At 41.5% G+C, this 23769-nt stretch overlaps 1 protein-coding gene and 2 non-coding genes across 3 annotated transcripts; 2 read left to right on the top strand and 1 right to left on the bottom strand.

Moving 5' to 3' along the window:
• Nucleotides 1-196: 196 nt before the first annotated feature.
• cntrl (centriolin) lies at nucleotides 197-23479 on the top strand. The gene is given in 27 exon segments (XM_029427933.1): nucleotides 197-281; nucleotides 462-653; nucleotides 1071-1159; nucleotides 1439-1510; nucleotides 1597-1674; nucleotides 1927-1992; nucleotides 2091-2227; nucleotides 4678-4834; nucleotides 5403-5474; nucleotides 5763-5897; nucleotides 6627-6818; nucleotides 7059-7179; nucleotides 7253-7464; nucleotides 11984-12099; nucleotides 12368-12497; nucleotides 13489-13555; nucleotides 14611-14828; nucleotides 15131-15184; nucleotides 16028-16146; nucleotides 16247-16362; nucleotides 16557-16630; nucleotides 17004-17085; nucleotides 17222-17355; nucleotides 17747-17797; nucleotides 17799-17819; nucleotides 17893-18012; nucleotides 23432-23479. Coding segments are annotated over 27 exon segments (2958 nt in total).
• On the bottom strand, nucleotides 3887-3968 carry trnas-gcu (transfer RNA serine (anticodon GCU)). Its single transcript has one exon. It is a non-coding gene; the product is annotated as a tRNA-Ser (tRNA).
• Nucleotides 4349-4421, top strand: trnaa-agc (transfer RNA alanine (anticodon AGC)). Its single transcript has one exon. It is a non-coding gene; the product is annotated as a tRNA-Ala (tRNA).
• Nucleotides 23480-23769: the final 290 nt, after the last annotated feature.

The raw sequence follows: 23769 nt of genomic DNA, 5'->3' as shown, positions 1-23769 counted from the left end.
TATGTTACATATTGTAATATAATATGTTACATATTATATTACAATATGTTACATATTGTAAATCTTTGTGTCTGTGTTCAGAGTAACTGCAGAAACAACAGGTTGCCGTCTCTTTAAGTGCCTCTGACCCCTCCCCCGGCGACCCCCGCTCTGGTGGGCGGGGCTTCCCTGTTTTAGATGACTCATTGGTCAGAATATGTCCTGTCACTCTGCAGCTGGGCTCTCTGATTGGCTGGGAAAAGGTTTTCCTGTGTTGATTCAAAGAGAGGAGAGGAAGAGAAGTTTGTAACGGAGAGAAGAACAGAGAGAAGAACAGAGAGATGAAGAAGTGTTTTAGAGACGAGAGGAGGTGAGAGGTTGTTGTCTGCTGTGAACTGAGAGAGACAGAGAGGGGGGGGACAGGATGTTACCCAGCAGCCCCGGGTGGTCTCTGAGGGCGAGGACTGAACAGACTGTGTGAGTACACAAATACTTCTCTGTTCACGAAGCATCAGAAGGACGAACAGATGTTGATGTGACCTCCGCCGTGAGACGGCTGCTGGACAGGATGAGCGGGAAGCAGAGCGAGCTGGAGGGTCGCCTCGACGACATGCTGTCACGCATCGCCATGGAGACGCAGGAGATCAAAGAGCTGGAGCAACAGCTGACCGACGGTGAGAAGTCCGCTGACCAATCACAGAGCCCCTGTCTCAAACTGGAGCCTTTTGATTGGCTCTCAGAGTTAGGCAAAGTTATAAAATATATAATACTTTTCCCCTCCCTCTCTTCTTTCTCTTCTTCTTCCTCCCCCTCCCTCCTCCTCTTCCTCCCTCTCCTCTTCTTCCTCTCCTCCTCTTCCTCCATTTATTCCTCCTCTTCCTCCTCTTCCACCTCCCTCTCTTCCTCCCTCTCCTCCTCTTTCTCCCTCTCCTCTTCTTCCTCTCCTCGTCTTCCTTCCTCCCTCTCGTCCTTCCTCCCTCTCCTCTTCTTCCTCTCCTCCTCTTCCTCCCCCTCCCTCTCTTCCTCACTCTCCTCCTCTTCCTCCCTCTCTTCTTCTTCCTATCCTCCTCTTCTTCCTCTTCCTCCTCCAGGTCAGATTTTGGCTAATGAATGTCTTCAGAGAGATTTGCAGGGCATCATCTCTGGACTGCAGGAGTATCTGAGAGGACTCAGAGAGCAGGTACAGACTCTGTAACATCTGGCAGGGTTGTTATTATATTATTATTATTATTATTATTATTATTATTTACTCCACTGATCGCAAAAATAAAATGATAATATTCCCTCAGTAAGAGCGTTTAAACCACACGTTGATGTTTCAGACTTAAGTTCATGTCAATTTTCCAAACTTGGAACATGATGGTCTCTGTTGAACAACAGCTAACATTCCATCGACTCACTCACCGACTATTGTAACGGTTTCAGTGTGTGTGTGTGTGTGTGTGTGTGCGCGCGTCAGGCTCGTCGTGCTCAGCAGCAGGTTCTCAGTCTGCAGCTCAACCTGGAGGACAGTGCCAGGACACACAGACAGGTACGTGTCTGACAGGGAGAGTGTTGTTATCATATGTCCCTGGTTAATACGTCTGTCTGTCTGTCTGTCTGTCTGTCTGTCTGCAGGAGCTGTCTGTCCAGCAGGAGGAGGCTGAGGCTCTGAGAGACAGACAGGTGGAGCTGGAGGCGGAGCTAACCCGACAGGTAACACTGTGAACATAGTTTATTACAATCTCTTTAACTTGTGAATAAAGTTTTTACTTCTTCTTTGATTGTTTATTATAAATCTTTAGTTGTGGTCAAGTATATTATATTTAAAAACCTTATGAACCAAATAAAACTTTTTAAAATATTTTATTATCATAAATACTAAATATAAATGTTCACTTCTTTAGTAAGCACACAAACACAAGTCCTGAGGATTCACTGACCTCCTGTTTACAATGTTGTTTACAGGCGGTAGCAGACGAAGAGAAGCAGAGCAGAGAGTCTCAGCTACAATCAACCATCGACACACTGCAGGTCAGAACACACACGCACACACACACACACACACACACACACACAGACACACACACACATGATAAAACCTGTCTGTCTGTCTGTCTGTCTGTCTGCAGGATGAGAACTCTTCTCTTCAGCATGCAGTCCACAGCCTTCAGGTCCAGCATGAAGACACCAGAACCCAGCTGGACCAGATCACAGCGGCCATGTTGGATCCTCAGGAGCTTCAGAACGGACCAGAGGACAAGTACAGGTACCAGTTCTACAGTACTACTACAGAAGTACTGTAGAGGTACTGTAGTAGTACTGTAGAAGTACTGTAGAAGTACTGTAGTAGTACTGTAGAAGTACTGTAGAAGTACTGTAGTAGTACTGTAGTAGTACTGTAGAAGTACTGTTGAAGTACTGTAGTTGTACTGTTGTAGTACTGTAGAAGTACTGTAGTAGTACTGTTGTAGTACTGTAGTAGTACTGTAGAAGTATTGTAGAAGTACTGTTGTAGTACTGTAGAAGTACTGTTGTAGTACTGTAGTAGTACTGTAGAAGTACTGTTGTAGTACTGTTGTAGTACTGTAGAAGTACTGTAGTAGTACTGTAGTAGTACTGTTGTAGTACTGTAGTAGTACTGTTGTAGTACTGTAGTAGTACTGTAGAAGTACTGTTGTCGTACTGTTGTAGTACTGTAGTAGTACTGTAGTAGTACTGTAGAAGTATTGTAGAAGTACTGTTGTAGTACTGTAGTAGTACTGTTGTAGTACTGTAGTAGTACTGTAGTAGTACTGTAGAAGTACTGTAGTAGTACTGTAGTAGTACTGTAGAAGTACTGTTGAAGTACTGTAGTTGTACTGTAGTAGTACTGTTGTAGTACTGTAGTAGTACTGTAGTAGTACTGTAGTAGTATTGTAGAAGTACTGTTGTAGTACTGTAGTAGTACTGTTGTAGTACTGTAGTAGTACTGTAGAAGTACTGTTGTAGTACTGTTGTAGTACTGTAGAAGTACTGTAGTAGTACTGTAGTAGTACTGTTGTAGTACTGTAGTAGTACTGTAGAAGTACTGTTGTAGTACTGTAGTAGTACTGTAGTAGTACTGTAGTAGTACTGTAGTAGTATTGTAGAAGTACTGTTGTAGTACTGTAGTAGTACTGTAGTAGTACTGTAGTAGTACTGTTGTAGTACTGTAGTAGTACTGTAGTAGTACTGTTGTAGTACTGTAGTAGTACTGTAGTAATACTGTTGTAGTACTGTTGTAGTACTGTAGTAGTACTGTAGTAGTACTGTAGAAGTACTGTAGTAGTACTGTTGTAGTACTGTAGTAGTACTGTAGTAGTACTGTTGTAGTACTGTAGTAGTACTGTTGTAGTACTGTAGTAGTACTGTAGAAGTACTGTTGTAGTACTGTTGTAGTACTGTAGTAGTACTGTTGTAGTACTGTAGTAGTACTGTTGTAGTACTGTAGAAGTACTGTAGTAGTACTGTTGTAGTACTGTAGTAGTACTGTAGTAGTTCCTGTGCTACTTTTATAAACTGACTGCAGCTTTAGTTGATGAACCGTCCTTTAGAGAAACAGTGATTTCTTCAAACACTAACACAGCTGATGTTCATTGCTGCATGAGAGAGATTATTATTATTATTAGCTGCACACAGAAGTCAACAAAGAGGCGTTTATTTGCTCAGTAAATAAAAGATAAAGTGACGCTCACTCTCAGACGAGATACGACCTTTAAAACTCTTTCAGTTTTACTCCATGAAGTGTTTTAGTCATCGGAGTATAGTGAACATTTCAGCTGCTTTCTGTTGTTGTCATCGATACCTTGAGGAAATCCTGCTCAGTGTTCAGAGCAGACATTTACATATTTGAAACCTCACAACTTGATAAGATTACATTCAGACTGTTCAAAGTCAAAATCAGTCCCGACGAGGATGGGATTCGAACCCACGCGTGCAGAGCACAATGGATTAGCAGTCCATCGCCTTAACCACTCGGCCACCTCGTCTGTGAGCTCAGCACAGAGTAAAACAGCTGCAGGACTCTGGGAAATAAATATATATATATATATATATATATATATATATATATATATATATATATATATATATATATATATATATATATAGAGAGAGAGAGAGATATATATATATATATATATATATATATATATATATATATATATATATATATATATATATATATATATATATATATATATATATATATATATATATATATATATATATATATATATATAGAGAGAGAGATATAGATATAAATATATGTGTTTATGTTTCTGTGTGAGGTTTGCGCTGCAGGGAAGTTGTAGGTTGATATTTGTCTATAAGAAGAGTTAGAGCACACTGAGCTGTGTGCACCTTCACAGGGGAATTAGCTCAGATGGTAGAGCGCTCGCTTAGCATGCGAGAAGTAGCGGGATCGATGCCCGCATTCTCCAGAGGACTTTTAACCCTTTCCTCTCCGCAGACATGAAGTCTCTAGTGTGTAGTGTTAAAAACTCTTATGGTCAACATGTGTATGGAGGACAAAAAGTTACATAATAATAAATAAAATAATAAAAATGGAGGTTAATAGAAAGCTAAATAAATATAAGCTCTAAATCAAACAGCAGTCTTTCCAAAGTGAAGCACAAAGTTTAAGATGCTGTAAATACAACATTTTAAGACTATAAAGACATGTCTGTCCCCCTGCAGGCCTGAGGACATGTTGTCCAGGAGTGTGGAGCAGCTCTACAGGGCGATCCAGCAGACCAAAACCGGCCAGGAACACATCTCCACACTGCAGGCCCGCGGGGGCGCTGCGGAGCTGCAGAGACTGAGAGTCAGAAACAGACACGCTCAACACAAACTGGTCAGTATCACGAGGCTGAGCTACACGTGTTAGTGGAGCATTAAAGGCTCAGCTGTAGTTCTCCTGCACTAAACAATATAACTGCACATCTGCTCCCACAGCAACAACTCTTTAAATACATACAGTGCATTTGTTCTACGGTATGTGCTTTGTCAGTGTGCACTTTACCAGTTGAAGACTCAATGAACTTAAATTATAACAAACTAATCTCCTCAAAGGAGGACAAACAGTGACACCTGGTGGGCAAAATAAAAAGGTGCATGAGGTTGTGTTAAGAAATATAACATTAAAAACACATTAAGACAATAAATAACCTTTAATTACCAGGCTTTTAAAAACCACTTTATTCTTAAGAGATGTATAATGATCAAAGTTTCTCATGTTTTTAATGCACATTCTTCATTTGAAGCTGTAAAATAAATGTAGTGCAGTAAAAATACATTGTTTCCCTTTTAAATGTAGGGGAGTAGAAGTAAAAAGTAGAGTTAAATGGAAATATTCAAGTGAAGTACCTCACAACTGTACTTTAGTACAGTAGTTTTTGTTAATTTAAAATGTGTTCTTGTAGGAGGTGGAACTGGAGCAGAGCGGTGTGCAGCTGCAGGACGTCCAGCAGGAGAGAGACTCGCTGCTACACCAGGTTCTGAAGTTACTACCTTATATTCTGTATGTTCTTTAAAAACAACACCAGTTAAAGGTTAATCCTAATAGAGTCAGTACTACAGTGTAAGAGGCCTTACATTACTGACGGTGAAGGACTTTTATTTTGAAAAACAGCTGTTGTTTTTGTGAAGCTAAGGAGAAAAAGCAAAACAAAGTGATTTGTTTAAAATCATTAAACATGTGAAGTGAATGTGTTATAATAAAATGAGGTAAAGAATCCAGCCGCAGTGCATGCTGGGAGTGACTGAGGTGTCATGTGATCCAGCTGCGTTCACAGAGCGACGGTCACCAGCGGAGCCTCGGCCGTCTGAACAGGAAACTACGGCAGCTCAGCAGGTCCATGTGTGACTCTGATCAGCTGACAGCAGAGCAGCTGAGAGCGCTGGCACACATGGTGCAGGTACACACACACACATACACACACACACACACACACACACAGAGAGCAGGTACACACACTGAGTAGGTACACACACGGAGTAGGTACACACACGGAGCAGGTACACACGGTGCAGGTACACACACGGAGCAGGTACACACACGGTGCAGGTACACACACGGAGTAGGTACACACACAGAGCAGGTACGCACACGGTGCAGGTACACACACAGAGCAGGTACGCACACGGAGTAGGTACACACACGAAGCAGGTACACACACGGAGTAGGTACACACACAGAGCAGGTACGCACACGGAGCAGGTACACACACGGAGTAGGTACACACACGGAGTAGGTACACACACGGTGCAGGTACACACACGGAGTAGGTACACACAGAGCAGGTACGCACACGGTGCAGGTACACACACGGAGTAGGTACACACACAGAGCAGGTACGCACACGGTGCAGGTACACACACACTAAGCAGGTACACACACACTTCACAGAGCAGGTACACACACAGAGCAGGTACACACACACTAAGCAGGTACACACACACTTCACAGAGCAGGTACACACACAGAGCAGGTACACAGACCAGGTACACACACACACACACACACACACACAGAGAAGGTACACACACACAGCAGGTACACACACACAGCAGGTACACACACACATGACTGTACTCCTCACTGGGTTACATAAATAAAACGGACTTCCTGTGTGTGTTGTTGTCAGGACACTGTGGACAAGATCGACGGCAGATTTCACGAACACACAGCGCTGCAGTGTGAGCACACACACACGCTTGAGGGGCTGAGGGCCGAACTGGATAAAGCTCAGAGACACACACACAGACTGAGACAGAAGCTGGACCGGACCAGAGCCAGAGAGGGAGGACAGTGGTGCTTCATACCTCCTGGACACACTGTGAGACTTTAAAAATCGGTCATGCTAATTCTGGCTTTGGCTCGCTGCTCGTTGTGACTGATGAGGCAGAGTTTACCTGAGGAAACCGAAACTGAAGAGCAGAACGTAGAAACTGTTTCATATTATTGTCTCTGGAGACTTTGGTCAACATCGTCCTTTCTGCAACAAAAATATTTCCACACAACTGACTACGTTTCTTTTTGCAACCAAATGTTTTTTCCTGTGTTTCCTGCTGTTCAGGCTCCCAGTCTGGGCTCTCTGGGAACTCAGGACTCCGGGTTGGGGCTGCAGTACCTCAGACCTCCCGCAAGAGGAGGGTACTGTGTCTACTTCCCCCCGACACACAGCGACTCTGACACAGGTACACACACATATACATTTGTCATTACTGATTGCTGTTCAGCCCTCACACTGTGACGTAAACCCTCCAGCAGCAGCAGCAGAGTGGAGGGACAGCGGAGGAGGAAGTGACGCTGACCGGAGCTCCAGAGGACGGACTCCTCCTGTTCCTCCTGCCCCAGCTGCAGCTGTCTCTGCTGGACTCGCTGACGGTCAGACTCCGCTGGTTGGACCCGCCTGGCTGCTCTGTGGCTCACCTGCAGGAGGCGCTGCGCTGCACTGTAACATCCCAGAACACAGAGACACGGTGAGAATCAGGCTTTTAAACCGGGAACCACAGAGACCTGAGAAGAGTGGGAAAACATCTTCCAGGTCTGATCTAAATAGTTTTCTCTCCTGTGAGTATGACTTAAAATATAGTAAAAATAATAAAGTCCTTTTTCAGAAATCGTGCAAATAGGTAAAAACAATGTTTTGGCAGCTGATTTCTTACTTGAAGTGTTTGTTGTTGTAATACGATGTTCGGCCACTAGAGGCGGCAGCACCACTCCATGTTCTAAATACTGAAACCATTTTGTGTGTTGGCAAGTCATTTAGCATGACTGTCATGTCTTACTAATAATGTCTTATTAATAATAATAATGCATTTTATTTATACAGCGCATTTCATAGTGCTCATAAAAACTTTACAGGTTAAAATTATCATAGAAATGAACAATCTGAACATTCATCTGAACATTAATCTGAACATGCATCTGAACATTCATCTGAACATTAATCTGAACATGGATCTGAACATTCATCTGAACATGCATCTGAACATGCATCTGAATATTCATCTGAACATTCATCTGAACATGGATCTGAACATTCATCTGAACATTCATCTGAACATGGATCTGAACATTCATTTGAACATTCATCTGAACATGGATCTGAACATTCATCTGAACATTCATCTGAACATTCATCTGAACATGGATCTGAACATTCATCTGAACATGGATCTGAACATTCATCTGAACATGCATCTGAACATGCATCTGAATATTCATCTGAACATTCATCTGAACATTCATCTGAACATTCATCTGAACATTCATCTGAACATGCATCTGAACATTCATCTGAACATTCATCTGAACATGGATCTGAACATTCATCTGAACATTCATCTGAACATGGATCTGAACATTCATCTGAACATTCATCTGAACATGGATCTGAACATTCATCTGAACATGGATCTGAACATTCATCTGAACATGGATCTGAACATTCATCTGAACATTCATCTGAACATGGATCTGAACATTCATCTGAACATTCATCTGAACATGCATCTGAACATGCATCTGAACATTCATCTGAACATGGATCTGAACATTCATCTGAACATTCATCTGAACATTCATCTGAACATTCATCTGAACATGCATCTGAACATTAATCTGAACATTGATCTGAACATTGATCTGAACATGGATCTGAACATGCATCTGAACATTAATCTGAACATTAATCTGAACATGGATCTGAACATGGATCTGAACATTAATCTGAACATTGATCTGAACATGCATCTGAACATTGATCTGAACATTGATCTGAACATGCATCTGAACATGCATCTGAACATTGATCTGAACATGGATCTGAACATGGATCTGAACATGCATCTGAACATGCATCTGAACATTCATCTGAACATTCATCTGAACATGCATCTGAACATGCATCTGAACATTAATCTGAACATGGATCTGAACATGGATCTGAACATGCATCTGAACATGCATCTGAACATGGATCTGAACATGGATCTGAACATGCATCTGAACATGCATCTGAACATTCATCTGAACATTAATCTGAACATTAATCTGAACATTGATCTGAACATGGATCTGAACATGCATCTGAACATTAATCTGAACATTAATCTGAACATTGATCTGAACATGGATCTGAACATTAATCTGAACATTAATCTGAACATGGATCTGAACATTAATCTGAACATTAATCTGAACATTGATCTGAACATGGATCTGAACATGGATCTGAACATTAATCTGAACATTAATCTGAACATTAATCTGAACATGGATCTGAACATTAATCTGAACATTAATCTGAACATTAATCTGAACATGGATCTGAACATTAATCTGAACATGGATCTGAACATTAATCTGAACATTAATCTGAACATGCATCTGAACATGCATCTGAACATTAATCTGAACATTAATCTGAACATTAATCTGAACATGGATCTGAACATTAATCTGAACATTAATCTGAACATTAATCTGAACATGGATCTGAACATGGATCTGAACATGCATCTGAACATTAATCTGAACATTAATCTGAACATGCATCTGAACATGCATCTGAACATGCATCTGAACATTAATCTGAACATTAATCTGAACATTAATCTGAACATTGATCTGAACATGGATCTGAACATTAATCTGAACATGCATCTGAACATTAATCTGAACATGCATTTGAACATGGATCTGAACATTCATCTGAACATGGATCTGAACATTCATCTGAACATTCATCTGAACATGGATCTGAACATTCATCTGAACATTCATCTGAACATGGATCTGAACATTCATCTGAACATTCATCTGAACATGCATCTGAACATGCATCTGAACATTCATCTGAACATGGATCTGAACATTCATCTGAACATTCATCTGAACATTCATCTGAACATGCATCTGAACATTAATCTGAACATTGATCTGAACATTGATCTGAACATGGATCTGAACATGCATCTGAACATTAATCTGAACATTAATCTGAACATGGATCTGAACATGGATCTGAACATTAATCTGAACATTGATCTGAACATGCATCTGAACATTGATCTGAACATTGATCTGAACATGCATCTGAACATGCATCTGAACATTGATCTGAACATTGATCTGAACATGGATCTGAACATGCATCTGAACATGCATCTGAACATTCATCTGAACATTCATCTGAACATGCATCTGAACATGCATCTGAACATTAATCTGAACATGGATCTGAACATGGATCTGAACATGCATCTGAACATGCATCTGAACATGGATCTGAACATGGATCTGAACATGCATCTGAACATGCATCTGAACATTCATCTGAACATTAATCTGAACATTAATCTGAACATTGATCTGAACATGGATCTGAACATGCATCTGAACATTAATCTGAACATTAATCTGAACATTGATCTGAACATGGATCTGAACATTAATCTGAACATTAATCTGAACATGGATCTGAACATGGATCTGAACATTAATCTGAACATTAATCTGAACATTAATCTGAACATGGATCTGAACATGGATCTGAACATTAATCTGAACATTAATCTGAACATTAATCTGAACATGGATCTGAACATTAATCTGAACATTAATCTGAACATTAATCTGAACATGGATCTGAACATTAATCTGAACATGGATCTGAACATTAATCTGAACATTAATCTGAACATGCATCTGAACATGCATCTGAACATGCATCTGAACATTAATCTGAACATTAATCTGAACATTAATCTGAACATTAATCTGAACATGGATCTGAACATGGATCTGAACATGCATCTGAACATTAATCTGAACATTAATCTGAACATGCATCTGAACATGCATCTGAACATGCATCTGAACATGCATCTGAACATTAATCTGAACATTAATCTGAACATTAATCTGAACATTGATCTGAACATGGATCTGAACATTAATCTGAACATGCATCTGAACATTAATCTGAACATGCATTTGAACATTAATCTGAACATTAATCTGAACATTAATCTGAACATTAATCTGAACATGCATCTGAACATGCATCTGAACATTAATCTGAACATTGATCTGAACATGGATCTGAACATTAATCTGAACATGCATCTGAACATTAATCTGAACATGCATCTGAACATTAATCTGAACATTAATCTGAACATTAATCTGAACATGGATCTGAACATGCATCTGAACATTAATCTGAACATGCATCTGAACATTAATCTGAACATTAATCTGAACATGGATCTGAACATTAATCTGAACATGGATCTGAACATGCATCTGAACATTAATCTGAACATGCATCTGAACATTAATCTGAACATTAATCTGAACATGGATCTGAACATTCATCTGTACATTCATCTGAACATTAATCTGAACATTGATCTGAACATTAATCTGAACATGCATCTGAACATGCATCTGAACATTAATCTGAACATTCATCTGAACATTAATCTGAACATTAATCTGAACATGCATCTGAACATTCATCTGAACATTCATCTGAACATTAATCTGAACATTAATCTGAACATGCATCTGAACATGCATCTGAACATGCATCTGAACATTCATCTGAACATTAATCTGAACATGCATCTGAACATGGATCTGAACATGGATCTGAACATTCATCTGAACATTCATCTGAACATTCATCTGAACATTAATCTGAACATTCATCTGAACATGGATCTGAATAAATCTACTAAAATCTAAGTCATAAACACAGGAGACAAAACTATTTTGACAAACGTCCACTTGGACTCAAGGAGGAAGTGATTATATTTTGGAGGTCAAAGGTCACTGTGACAAAATATACAGTGACAGGTTTTTACGTAGCACTGCATACAGCACTCATAGATATTAAAGGTGTAGCTACCACAGGATAACTGATATGACTGTGTGTGTGTGTGTGTGTGTGTGTGTGTGTGTGTGTGTGTGTGTGTGTGTGTGTGTCAGCAGGGAGACAGGTGTGTGTGTGAGTGTGTGCACAAGGAATCAGAGCGACTGGAGGAAGAGAAGGAGAAACTACGTCTGGAAACCAAACAATTACGACACACACTGAGACAACATAGGTAACACACACACACACACACACACACACACACACACACACACACACACATACACACACACACACACACATATACACACACACACACACTCTGTTGTTGATCCTTAATTTCATTCTTTAGATTTGGTGTATTGGATCCATTTGGATTTTTTGCTTTGACACCCAATCCTCTATGTCAATGAAGGTACTCACAGTGTGTGTGTGTGTGTGTGTGTGTGTGTGTGTGTGTGTGTGTGTGTGTGTGTGTGTGTGTGTGTGTGTGTGCGCAGAAGTGTGACGCAGGTGTGTGATGAGGTGGAGTGTGTGGAGAAAACTCTGCTGAAGAGACGAGCTGAACTCCGTCAGGTGGACCGACTGCTGCTGGAGGCTCAGAGCTGCATACGCACTACCAGAGACAAGGTACACACATACACACACAGACACACAGACACACAGACACACACACACCCACACACACACACACACACACACACACACACACACACACACACACACACACACACACACACACACACACACACACACATATAATACTTATACCTTGACTTCGATACCATTTCCCGAGCAATACCAATTTTATAAACAAAAAGAAAATGACACATTACGGTACAAATATTTCAGCTCTTAAAAAAATATAAATATAAAATCACTACTTGAAGGAAATATTACAGGAACGTTAACTTTAGTAAACAAGCTGAACAAATGTTACAGAATCTTTGTGTTTGCTAAACGTTACCTGAACACGAACACGGAGCGACTTTCTGCTATTAAATGTTTTGCATATCTCGTGTTTCATTAAAGTGGTAAAAATGTCCTTTTTGCATGTTTGAGCCTCGAGTCTGATAAATGTCGTCACTGAGGAGCAAACGTTAATGTTGGACATCCAATCACCAGCATTATTAGATCAGTACAGGCATGCTGCCTGCTTATTGGCATTTAAATAATGCTTGTTTTCTGAACGGAGTTCGGTTCGTTCAGGTCTAAGCTAACAGTGTAGCTCCATCAACACTCAGTCTGGAGTTTATGCATTTACATTTATCATTATTCACGTCGCCTGGCACCACTTTGCATCTTTGCATTGCTGTGACAACAAGTCAAGTTTACAGAAAATAAAGTTTACGATGCAAATGATCGTAAGAAAAGATCTGATCTCAGTCAGGCGGTGTTCGTATTCTGCACATTATTTAGTCAATAATCTTTAATCTTTAGTAAAACATATATATATTTAATATTATTTGTTATTTGTTATATATTTATGATTCTTGAAGAAAAAACCTTTTACGAGAAAAACTTAAATATTCTTTGAGATTTTAGACACAAGAAATGAATCCAGGTGTGTGTGTGTGTGTGTGTGGTGTGTGTGTGTGTGTGTGTGTGGGAGCTGTTGCAGCAGCAGAAAAGCGCCACAGTTTCTGCTCTGAGAGACGACGAGCTGAAACTCAATACACACAGAGCAGGTAACACACACACACACACACACACACACACACACACACACACACACACACACACACACACACACACACACACACACACACACACACAATATATTGAAGCCCAATTCAGCTAGAATATATAAAATAATAATAATAAGATGAAGACTTGAGCTGTAATGCTGTGTTCACACTAGACGCAAAGTGAATTTTCCTCTCACGTTATTCGTTTGACCGCGGCATCATTTGTTTTTACTTGAGTAAATGGCGGTAGATGCACCGGAGGGGGAGGAGGCGGGGCTTACATCCCTGCAGATACAACTACATCATGATACCGATCAGTAAAAAGTCTGAATTTATGATTTCATGATTCACAGGTCGGTCAGCAAGACGACAAGCAAGACACTCTTAAAATGCTTGTTTTCTGAATGGAGTTTGGTTGGCTAAGGGCTAAGCTAACAGTGTAGCTCCATCAACACTCAAAGTAACGTCATGTTGACGTAAACACAGCAGCGACTTTACTGTTTGTACTACAGACAGTCTGCAGTTTATACATTACCTTTCGTCCGGTCTCTGTTCAGATACGAGGAACTGTAACGCTCTGTATGCTAACAGCTAACGGCTACTGGTTCCCTCAGCTTCTGATGAGCAGTGTCAGGACGACAGGAGACTCGACGCTGAGAGGCTTCAGCGCCACGGCGTCACGCGAAGCTCTCGCTCAAGTTGATGCTTTTGAACTTGTGTGAATACACAAATGACACGACACAGATTCCGCTGTGAACGAGACATATAAAGATAAACTTTATCAAAATATTATTTTCATTTGTATTATTAGTTCATACTTTAAGTTTCTTAGAATGACTCACAGGATCTGAAGTGTGTTGAGCTGCAGTTCCTCTAATGTCCACTCGTCAAACTATTGAAGTGAATGAGAAAACCTCCAGCCGTGGTTCCTCCGCTCACTTAAAAACAATATTCTCTGGCTGCAGTAACTCACAAAGATGAAGTAAACCCAAACTCCTGTCAGAGAGCCAAACCGTGTTCATTATTACAAAGTGAGCAGGAGTGTTTGTGTCCAGAGCTGAAACAGGTCCTTCAGGAGTTACTCATCGAGCAGCAGGCGCTGGAGGGTGTGAAAACCAAACGCACCCAGAGTCTCCGGCGGCTCCACAAGAAGCAGGAACAGCTGGACAAAATACAGGAAGAGGTGGAGAGGACGAGGGAGGAGCTGTCTGAGCTGCAACAGGAAGTGGAGTCCCACAGAAAGGAGGTGAAACTGCAGCGAACAGAACTGCAGGTCGGTGGAACAGTTCAGTTTATTCTTGTAACTGCATGTTCATGAGCAGGAAATGTTCTGCTTTAAGCTTCTCATAGTTTCATAAAAATGTGAAAGTACATTTCTTAGAAAATGTCAAGTGAATGCTTCAGATATTAAATATATGATTATTATTATTATTATTATTATTATTGTGTAAATATTATATGTTTTATTATGTGTAGTTGTCACAGCATTGTCCACATTTTCATCAACAAAACAACATCGTGTCACAGTGATGTATTCATGTCTGTCGCTGGGTGGTGGATGTGTTTTGTGAGCAGGAGCTGCAGGAGGAGAAGAACAGCCTGCAGGAGGAGAAGAGCAGCCTGCAGGAGGAGAAGAGCAGCCTGCAGGAAGAGAAGAGCAGCCTGCAGGAGGAGAAGAGCAGCCTGCAGGAGGAGAAGAGCAGCCTGCAGGAAGAGAAGAGCAGCCTGCAGGAAGAGAAGAGCAGCCTGCAGGAGGAGAAGAGCAGCCTGCAGGAGGAGAAGAGCAGCCTGCAGGAAGAGAAGAGCAGCCTGCAGGAGGAGAAGAGCAGCCTGCAGGAAGAGAAGAGCCGCCTGCAGGAGGAGAAGAGCAGCCTGCAGGAAGAGAAGAGCAGCCTGCAGGAGGAGAAGAGCAGCCTGCAGGAGGAGAAGAGCAGCCTGCAGGAAGAGAAGAGCAGCCTGCAGGAGGAGAAGAGCAGCCTGCAGGAAGAGAAGAGCCGCCTGCAGGAGGAGAAGAGCAGCCTGCAGGAAGAGAAGAGCAGCCTGCAGGAGGAGAAGAGCAGCCTGCAGGAGGAGAAGAGCAGCCTGCAGGAAGAGAAGAGCAGCCTGCAGGAGGAGAAGAGCAGTCTGCAGGAAGAGAAGAGCCGCCTGCAGGAGGAGAAGAACAGCCTGCAGGAAGAGAAGAGCAGCCTGCAGGAGGAGAAGAGCAGCCTGCAGGAAGAGAAGAGCCGCCTGCAGGAGGAGAAGAACAGCCTGCAGGAAGAGAAGAGCAGCCTGCAGGAGGAGAAGAGCAGCCTGCAGGAAGAGAAGAGCAGCCTGGAGGAGAAGAGCAGCCTGCAGGAGGAGAAGAGCAGCCTGCAGGAAGAGAAGAGCAGCCTGCAGGAGGAGAAGAGCAGCCTGCAGGAGGAGAAGAGCAGCCTGCAGGAGGAGAAGAGCAGCCTGCAGGAAGAGAAGAGCAGCCTGCAGGAGGAGAAGAGCAGCCTGCAGGAAGAGAAGAGCAGCCTGCAGGAGGAGAAGAGCCGCCTGCAGGAAGAGAAGAGCAGCCTGCAGGAGGAGTGTAAACACCTGGAGGCCAGGCGGAGGCACGCTGACAGGTACATACAGTATACATACATATATCAGTCCATATATGCAGTTTTCCAGTTTTCCACATTTTGCAGAATGTGTTGAGATGAAACCTCTCGTGTGTATCAGGAGTCTGTCAGCGCTGGAGGAGGAGCTCGCTGCACTGAAGGAGGAGCACCGCCGCGCACAGCTGCTCAGACAGGAAGTGGTCAGAGACACAGCCACCGCTCAGGAGCAGCTTCACGGTACGACATCATCTCTTACAGCTCAGATTATTACACACAGACAATAATATAAGAATATGAATTTATTAAAACATACTATTGTTATTTTTCTGACTTTTTGTAATGAAGTAATAACTGACATATACACTCGTTCTGACTCTAAATGTAAATGAGACTCAGGAGAGAATCAACATTATCTCGTGTTTGTGTTTCAGAGAACTCTGAGCTGCTGTCTCTGCTCAGTGAGCGGCTGGAGGAGAAGAAGACACAGCTGCAGACTGTGGAGCAGGTATACTCACTCACACTCACACTCACACACACACACACACGCACGTCCTCTGTCTAAAGTGTGTGTCCTGTAGGAGCTGCATGTGTGCAGTCAGCTGCAGCAGCAGAAAGAGGAACGCCTGAAGCAGCTGGACCAGCAGATAATAATAAAACATTACTGATACAAGTGGAATTTATTTTTCCGGACAGGCGTAAAATCCGTTTGCGTAATAAAATGCAAATCCTCAAAATTAATAGTTTTTATTTGTTTATGTATTTGCAAAATATTTTTGTGAGTTTAAAACCCTGTAAAATTCTGAAGCGATTTTTTAAATAGTTGCTTATTAATTTTCTGCCAATCTGCAAAACAATTGATAATTGTTTTCCTGTCTCAGGCGGTGTGTGTTAGACTGGATGTTGGAGCTTCAGTGTGTCAGCTGGAGGACAGGGGGCGCCGTCTGACCGACCCGCAGCTCCGTCAGTACACACACAGTTCTGAGGCTTCTCCTCATAATTCTTTCAAACCTCAGACAATATTTAACTTTCTTTCGCTTAAAGTTTTGACTTTTTCCACGTAAATTTAAGACTTTAATTCTGTAAATTCTGCTGAAAGGGGAGGAGCTCAAACCACAGGAGGAGGAGGAGCTAGAGCTGAACGGGGAGGGGCTAAAACAACAAGAGGAGGAGCTAGAGCTGAACGGGGAGGGGCTTGAAGAAAAAGAAGAACTACAAAAGACAGAAGAGGAGGTGAAGCATCACAAACAATTAATAAATCAACTATAAATACAGGTATTTAATCCAGGACATGAATGTGCATGTAAACCTACTGTTCTTTAACAAGCTGTGTGTGTGTGTGTGTGTGTGTGTGTGTGTGTGTGTGTGTGTGTGTGTGTGTGTGTTAGAAAAGCCCCTCAATGAAGATATCTCAAGTGAAAAACATTTATTATCCGACACATGACAACAAGCATTTATAGAAATATCAAATAAATGTAGTTTTATTGTTCATGTCATCAGATCACTCAATATATGTTTAGTTATTAAACTTACAGGAACTTCAGTACATGAATGAACAAAACATTATATTATATTCAATTAAAACATTTGAACATATTCTTAATTAACGGTCTGATTTTAAAAGTATCTCAGAGTTCAGTTCAACGTGTTTCAGGACGAGAGCTGGAACACTGAGACAAGAAGAGGACCGACTGAAGGTAAATATATTTATTATTATGTAGCTTCAAACACAGTACTTTACTAAATGTATATTTATATATATACTTTGAGGCTCGTCTGCGCTGCAGTTTGTGGAGCCGGCAGGAGAATCTGAGACGTCAGGAGACGGAGGAGAGTTTACTGGGACTGAAACACAGACTGGACCAGCTGGACACACTGCTCACACACACTGCTCACACACACACACACACACACTGAAAAATAATGATCAATTATTTTGATAATCGATTAATGTACGTGTGTGCGAACCACAGACTGTCTGTGGTACCAACAGTGAAGTCGCTGCCGTATTTATGACCAGATGACGTCATTCTGAGTGTCGATGGAGCTACAACGTTAGCCTAGCTTAGCGCTGCTCCACCAAACTCCATTCAGAAAACAAGCATTTTAAAAGTGCGGACAGAACTTTGTGAGCACAGCATAAATAATTCTGCATTATAGAAAGAATTATATTTCCATCGTACCACATGTTGTCTTAGATGTTAAAATTAACATTTCTTTCTGAGAACTTTTCATCTTCTTTGAGTTTAAAGTTATTTTAATCTTAATCCTAAAAATTCAAACTGATATTTTTAACCAACATTAAATTTCTCAGAAAAAACTGAGCAAACCAAATTCAGTCAGATTAACACTGTGGATGTTTTTACAAATCAGAAACTGGTAATTACAATAACTCCTGAATGCAGCATAAACATTACTGTTTGGAACAAAAAACTCACTATGAATGAATATTTCTGATGTCTTTGAATGCAACGCTGAGCTGAAGCTCGTGGTGCTTTCAAGAAAACATGTTAAACAGAGTTTTGTATATTTTCCACCTGCTGTGTAAATTATATTTATCTTTAAATAAACACTGATGAAGCTCGTTTCAGTGTTCAGGTCATTTACTTCTAAATGTTTATTATATTTCTACTCAGTGGCAAATGTTTTACTTTTTACTGAACTACAATTATGTTAAAGCTTCATTTACTTTACAGATTATAAATACAATAATAATAAATGATGTATTAATAGATTAAATATATAGATTAAACTAAAGTAGTAAACTACCAAGCAGTATATAAAGTCATTCACCAGCTGAAACTAAGAAACAGATGGAGGACGAAAAGAAGGACATGAAGAAGAGTTTTCTGTTTCGCAAGAAGGAAAAACAAGGAGGAGAAGAAGAAGAAGGAGGAGAAGAAGGAGGAGGAGAAGGAGAAGAAGAAGGAGGAGGAGAAGGAGGAGGAGAAGAAGGACATGAAGAAGAGTTTTCTGTTTCGCAAGAAGGAAAAACAAGGAGGAGAAGAAGGAGGAGGAGAAGAAGGAGAAGAAGGAGGAGAAGAAGGAGAAGGAGGAGGAGGAGAAGAAGGAGGAGAAGGAGAAGAAGGAGGACGAAAAGAAGGACATGAAGAGTTTTCTGTTTCGCAAGAAGGAAAAAAAAACAAGGAGGAGAGGAGAAGACGGAGGAGGGAGAGAAGGAGAGAAAGAGGAGGAGGAGAAGGGAGAAGGAGGAAAGAAGGAGGAGGAGAAGGACATGAAGAAGAGTTTTCTGTTTCGCAAGAAGGAAGAAAAAACAAGGGAGAGGAGGAGAAGAAGGAAGAAGAAGGAGAGAAGAAGGAAGAGGAAGAAGAAGGAGGAGGAGAAGAAGGAGAAGAAGGAGAAAGGAGAAGAAGAAGTGAAGGGAGGAGGAGAAGAAGGAGAAGGAGGAGAAGAAGGAGGAGAAGAAGAAGGAGGGAAGAAGAAGGAGAAGAAGGAGGAGAAGAAGGGAGAAGAAGAACAATTTGTATATATATAAAACATTTCACTTTATGTAGAGAACCTGTTAAACTAAATATTAATCAGAGTATCTTTTACGTAATTTTAAATTATTAAAAAGAGTTCAGGTTCATGTCAGAAAGTACGAAGTTAACACAACGAGACACTACAGGTGAACAGAGTCTACATGTTGTACACACTACAGGTGAACAGAGTCATACATGTTGTACACACTACAGGTGAACAGAGTCATACCATGTTGTACACACCTACAGGTGAACAGAGTCATACATGTTGTACACACTACAGGTGAACAGAGTCATACATGTTGTACACACTACAGGGTGAACAGGGTCATACATGTTGTACACACTACAGGTGAACAGAGTCATACTGTTGTACACACTAACAGGTGAACAGAGTCATACATGTTGTACACACTACAGGTGAACAGAGTCATACATGTTGTACACACGACAGGTGAAACAGAGTCATACATGTTGTACACACTACAGGTGAACAGAGTCATACATGTACACACTACAAGGTGAACAGAGTCATACATGTTGTACACACTACAGGTGAACAGGGTCATACATGTTTGTACACACTACAGGTGAACAGAGTCATACATGTTGTACACACTACAGGTGAACAGAGTCATACATGGTTGTACACACTACAGGTGAACAGGGTCATACATGTTGTAGTCACACTACAGGTGAACAGAGTCATACATGTTGTACACACTACAGGTGAAGCAGGGTCATACATGTTGTACACACTAGGTGAACAGGTCATACAGGTTGTATCACACTACAGGTGAACAGAGTCATACATGTTTAGGGTCACACTACACTACAGGTGAACAAGAGTCATACATGTTGTACACACTACAGGTGAACAGTCATCACATGTTGTAAACACTACAGGTTGAACAGGGTCATACATGTGGTACACACTACAGGTGAACAGGGTCATAACATGTGTACACACTACAGTGAACAGGGTCATACATGTTGTACACACTACAGGTGAACAGAGTCATACATGTTGTACACACTACAGGTGAACAGGGTCATACATGTTGTACACCTACAGGTGAACAGAGTCATACATGTTGTACACACTACAGGTGAACAGAGTCATACATGTTGTACACACTACAGGTGAACAGAGTCATACATGTTGTACACACTACAGGTGAACAGGGTCAACATGTTGTACACACTACAGGTGAACAGTCATACATGTTGTACACACTACAGGTGAACAGGGGTCATACATGTTGTACGCACTACAGGTGAACAGTCATACATGTTGTACACACTACAGGTGAACAGGGTCAAACATGTTGTACACACTACAGGTGAACAGTCATACATGTTGTACACACTACAGGTGAACAGGGTCAAACATGTTGTACACACTACAGGTGAACAGTCATACATGTTGTAACACACTACAGGTTGAACAGAGTCATACATGTTGTACACACTACAGGTGAACAGGGTCAAACATGTTGTTACACACTACAGGTGAACAGGGTCATACATGTTGTACACACTACAGGTGAACAGGGTCATACATGTTGTACACACTACAGGTGAACAGAGTAATACATGTTGTACACACTACAGTGAACAGGGTCAAACATGTTGTACACACACCAGGTGAACAGGGTCATACATGTTGTACACACTACAGGTGAACAGAGTCATACATGTTGTACACACTACAGGTGAACAGGGTCATACATGTTGTACAACACTACAGGTGAACAGGGTCAGACATGTTGTACACACTACAGGTGAACAGAGTCATACAGTGTTGTACACAACTACAAAGGTGAACAGAGACATACATTTGTACACACTACAGGTGAACACAGGGCATACATGTTGTACACACTACAGGTGAACAGAAGTCATACAATGATTGTACACACTACAAGGTTGAACAGAGTCATACAGATTTGTACACCCTACAGGTGAACAGAGTATACATGTGTTAACACACGAAATAGGTGAACAGGGGCAACATGTTGTACACACTACAGGTGAAACAGGTCATACATGTTGTGAACCCACAACTAACTAGGTGAACAGGGTCATACATTGTTGTAAAACACTACAGGTTGAAACAGGGTCAAACATGTTGTACAATCCACTAGCAGGTGAACAGTCCATACATGTTGTACACACGAGCAAAGGGTGACGAAGAGTCATTACATGTTGTACACACTACAGTGTGAACAGGGTCATACATGTTGTACACACTACAGGTGAACAGGGTCATACATGTTGTACACACTACAGGTGAACAGGGTCATACATGTTGTACACACTACAGGTGAACAGGGTCATACATGTTGTACACACTACAGGTGAACAGAGTCATACATGTTGTACACACTACAGGTGAACAGGGTCATACATGTTGTACACACTACAGGTGAACAGAGTCATACATGTTGTACACACTACAGGTGAACAGAGGTCATACATGTTGTACACACTACAGGTGAACAGGAGTCATACATGTTGTACACACTACAGGGTGAACAGAGTCATACATGTTGTACACACTACAGGTGAACAGAGTCATACATGTTGTACAACACTACAGGTGAACAGGTTCATACATGTTGTACACACTACAGGTGAACAGGGTCATACATGTTGTACACACTACAGGTGAACAGGGGTCATACATTTGTACACACTACAGGTGAACAGGGTCATACATGTTGTACACACTACAGTGAACAGCGGTCATACATGTTGTACAACACTACAGGTGAACAGAGTCATACATTTTGTACACACACAGGTGACAGGGTCTACATGTGGTACACACTACAGTGAACAGGGTCATACATGTTGTACACAACTAGCAGGTGACAGTAGTCATACATGTTGTACACACTACAGGTGAACAGGGTCATACATGTTGTACACACTACAGGTGAACAGAGTCATACATGTTGTACACACTACAGGTGAACAGGTCATACATGTTGTACACACTACAGGTGAACAGGGTCATACATGTTGTACACACTACAGGTGAACAGGGTCATACATGTTGTACACACTACAGGTGAACAGGGTCAAACATGTAACTAACAGATATCATGAAGCTTCCCCACTTCATGACTCACATCAACACAGTTTATATTACAAGTGTTTAATATGTACATGAGGCGTTATGTAATGTAGCTGTGGAGAGTTTACATCTACACACACAGTTACACACACACACTCTGATGTTCTCATGCTTCCTCTCGTCTGAAGAAGACGAGTGTTGAAGATTTAAACTCTAAATCTCATAATTGAGCATGAAAACATGTTTTATCTGCAGTATCGTCTTCAGAAAGCTAAAAACAAACTTCTTTAATTAAAAATAATAATAATAAATAAAGATCTGCAACAGAACAATCTGGTAAAACTTTTTATTTCAGGAGAAACAAGACAATTGTCAAAACACTCAGGAAACTGAAGACATGAAACAAATAGTGTAAAAGTAAAATAAATAAAACACGGATCAATATGATATACAGAACCTTTGTTTTAGTTCAAGGAGGGACATTAATGAAGCTCGATGTTGTGGTTCACCACATTAAGATTCATTTCAAATATCTCCGTCGTCTCTGCTCAGACGTTCTTGTGGTTTTTAATGCGTTAATTGAAAATGCACATAAAAAGCGGTGAAACAACAGATCGTTCTCATCTACAGCTGCGAACACGAACGCACTCGACTGTTTAATACTAAAAGTCGTGCTGCCGCTCTCGTGCCGTGTGGGAAGTTTCAGGTGGATTAGAAGATATAAGTTCCTCGTGTTCCCCTGCAGGAGTCCTCAGCAGCTCCTGGACTCTGCTCCCCTCCTCCAGAAGTCTAACCGCTGGCGTCCGCTCAGTAGTAGGTGCACCAGTTGCTGTAGTCGCTGGGCATCAGGCCGCCGGTGATCAGCAGGATCAGGTCCACAAACCACCAGATCCCCAGACCCCCCAGGGTGAGCAGCTTCCCCACCGCGGTGCCGGTGTGACCCAGGCAGAAGCGATCCACCCCGAAACAACCGAGGAAGAAGGAGTAGAGCAGCGTGGTGATGAAGTAGTGTCCCGTGTATCTGCAACACAGGAGGAGGACTTATAATGGTCATTTTGTTTAAGGAGGAGGAGGAGGAGGAGG

Source organism: Cottoperca gobio, unplaced genomic scaffold, assembly GCF_900634415.1.
Source record: "Cottoperca gobio unplaced genomic scaffold, fCotGob3.1 fCotGob3_407arrow_ctg1, whole genome shotgun sequence".
Taxonomy (NCBI): Eukaryota; Metazoa; Chordata; class Actinopteri; order Perciformes; family Bovichtidae; genus Cottoperca; species Cottoperca gobio.
The sequence above is the reverse complement of the archived record's forward strand: the minus strand, read 5'-3'. Positions and strand labels throughout refer to the sequence as shown.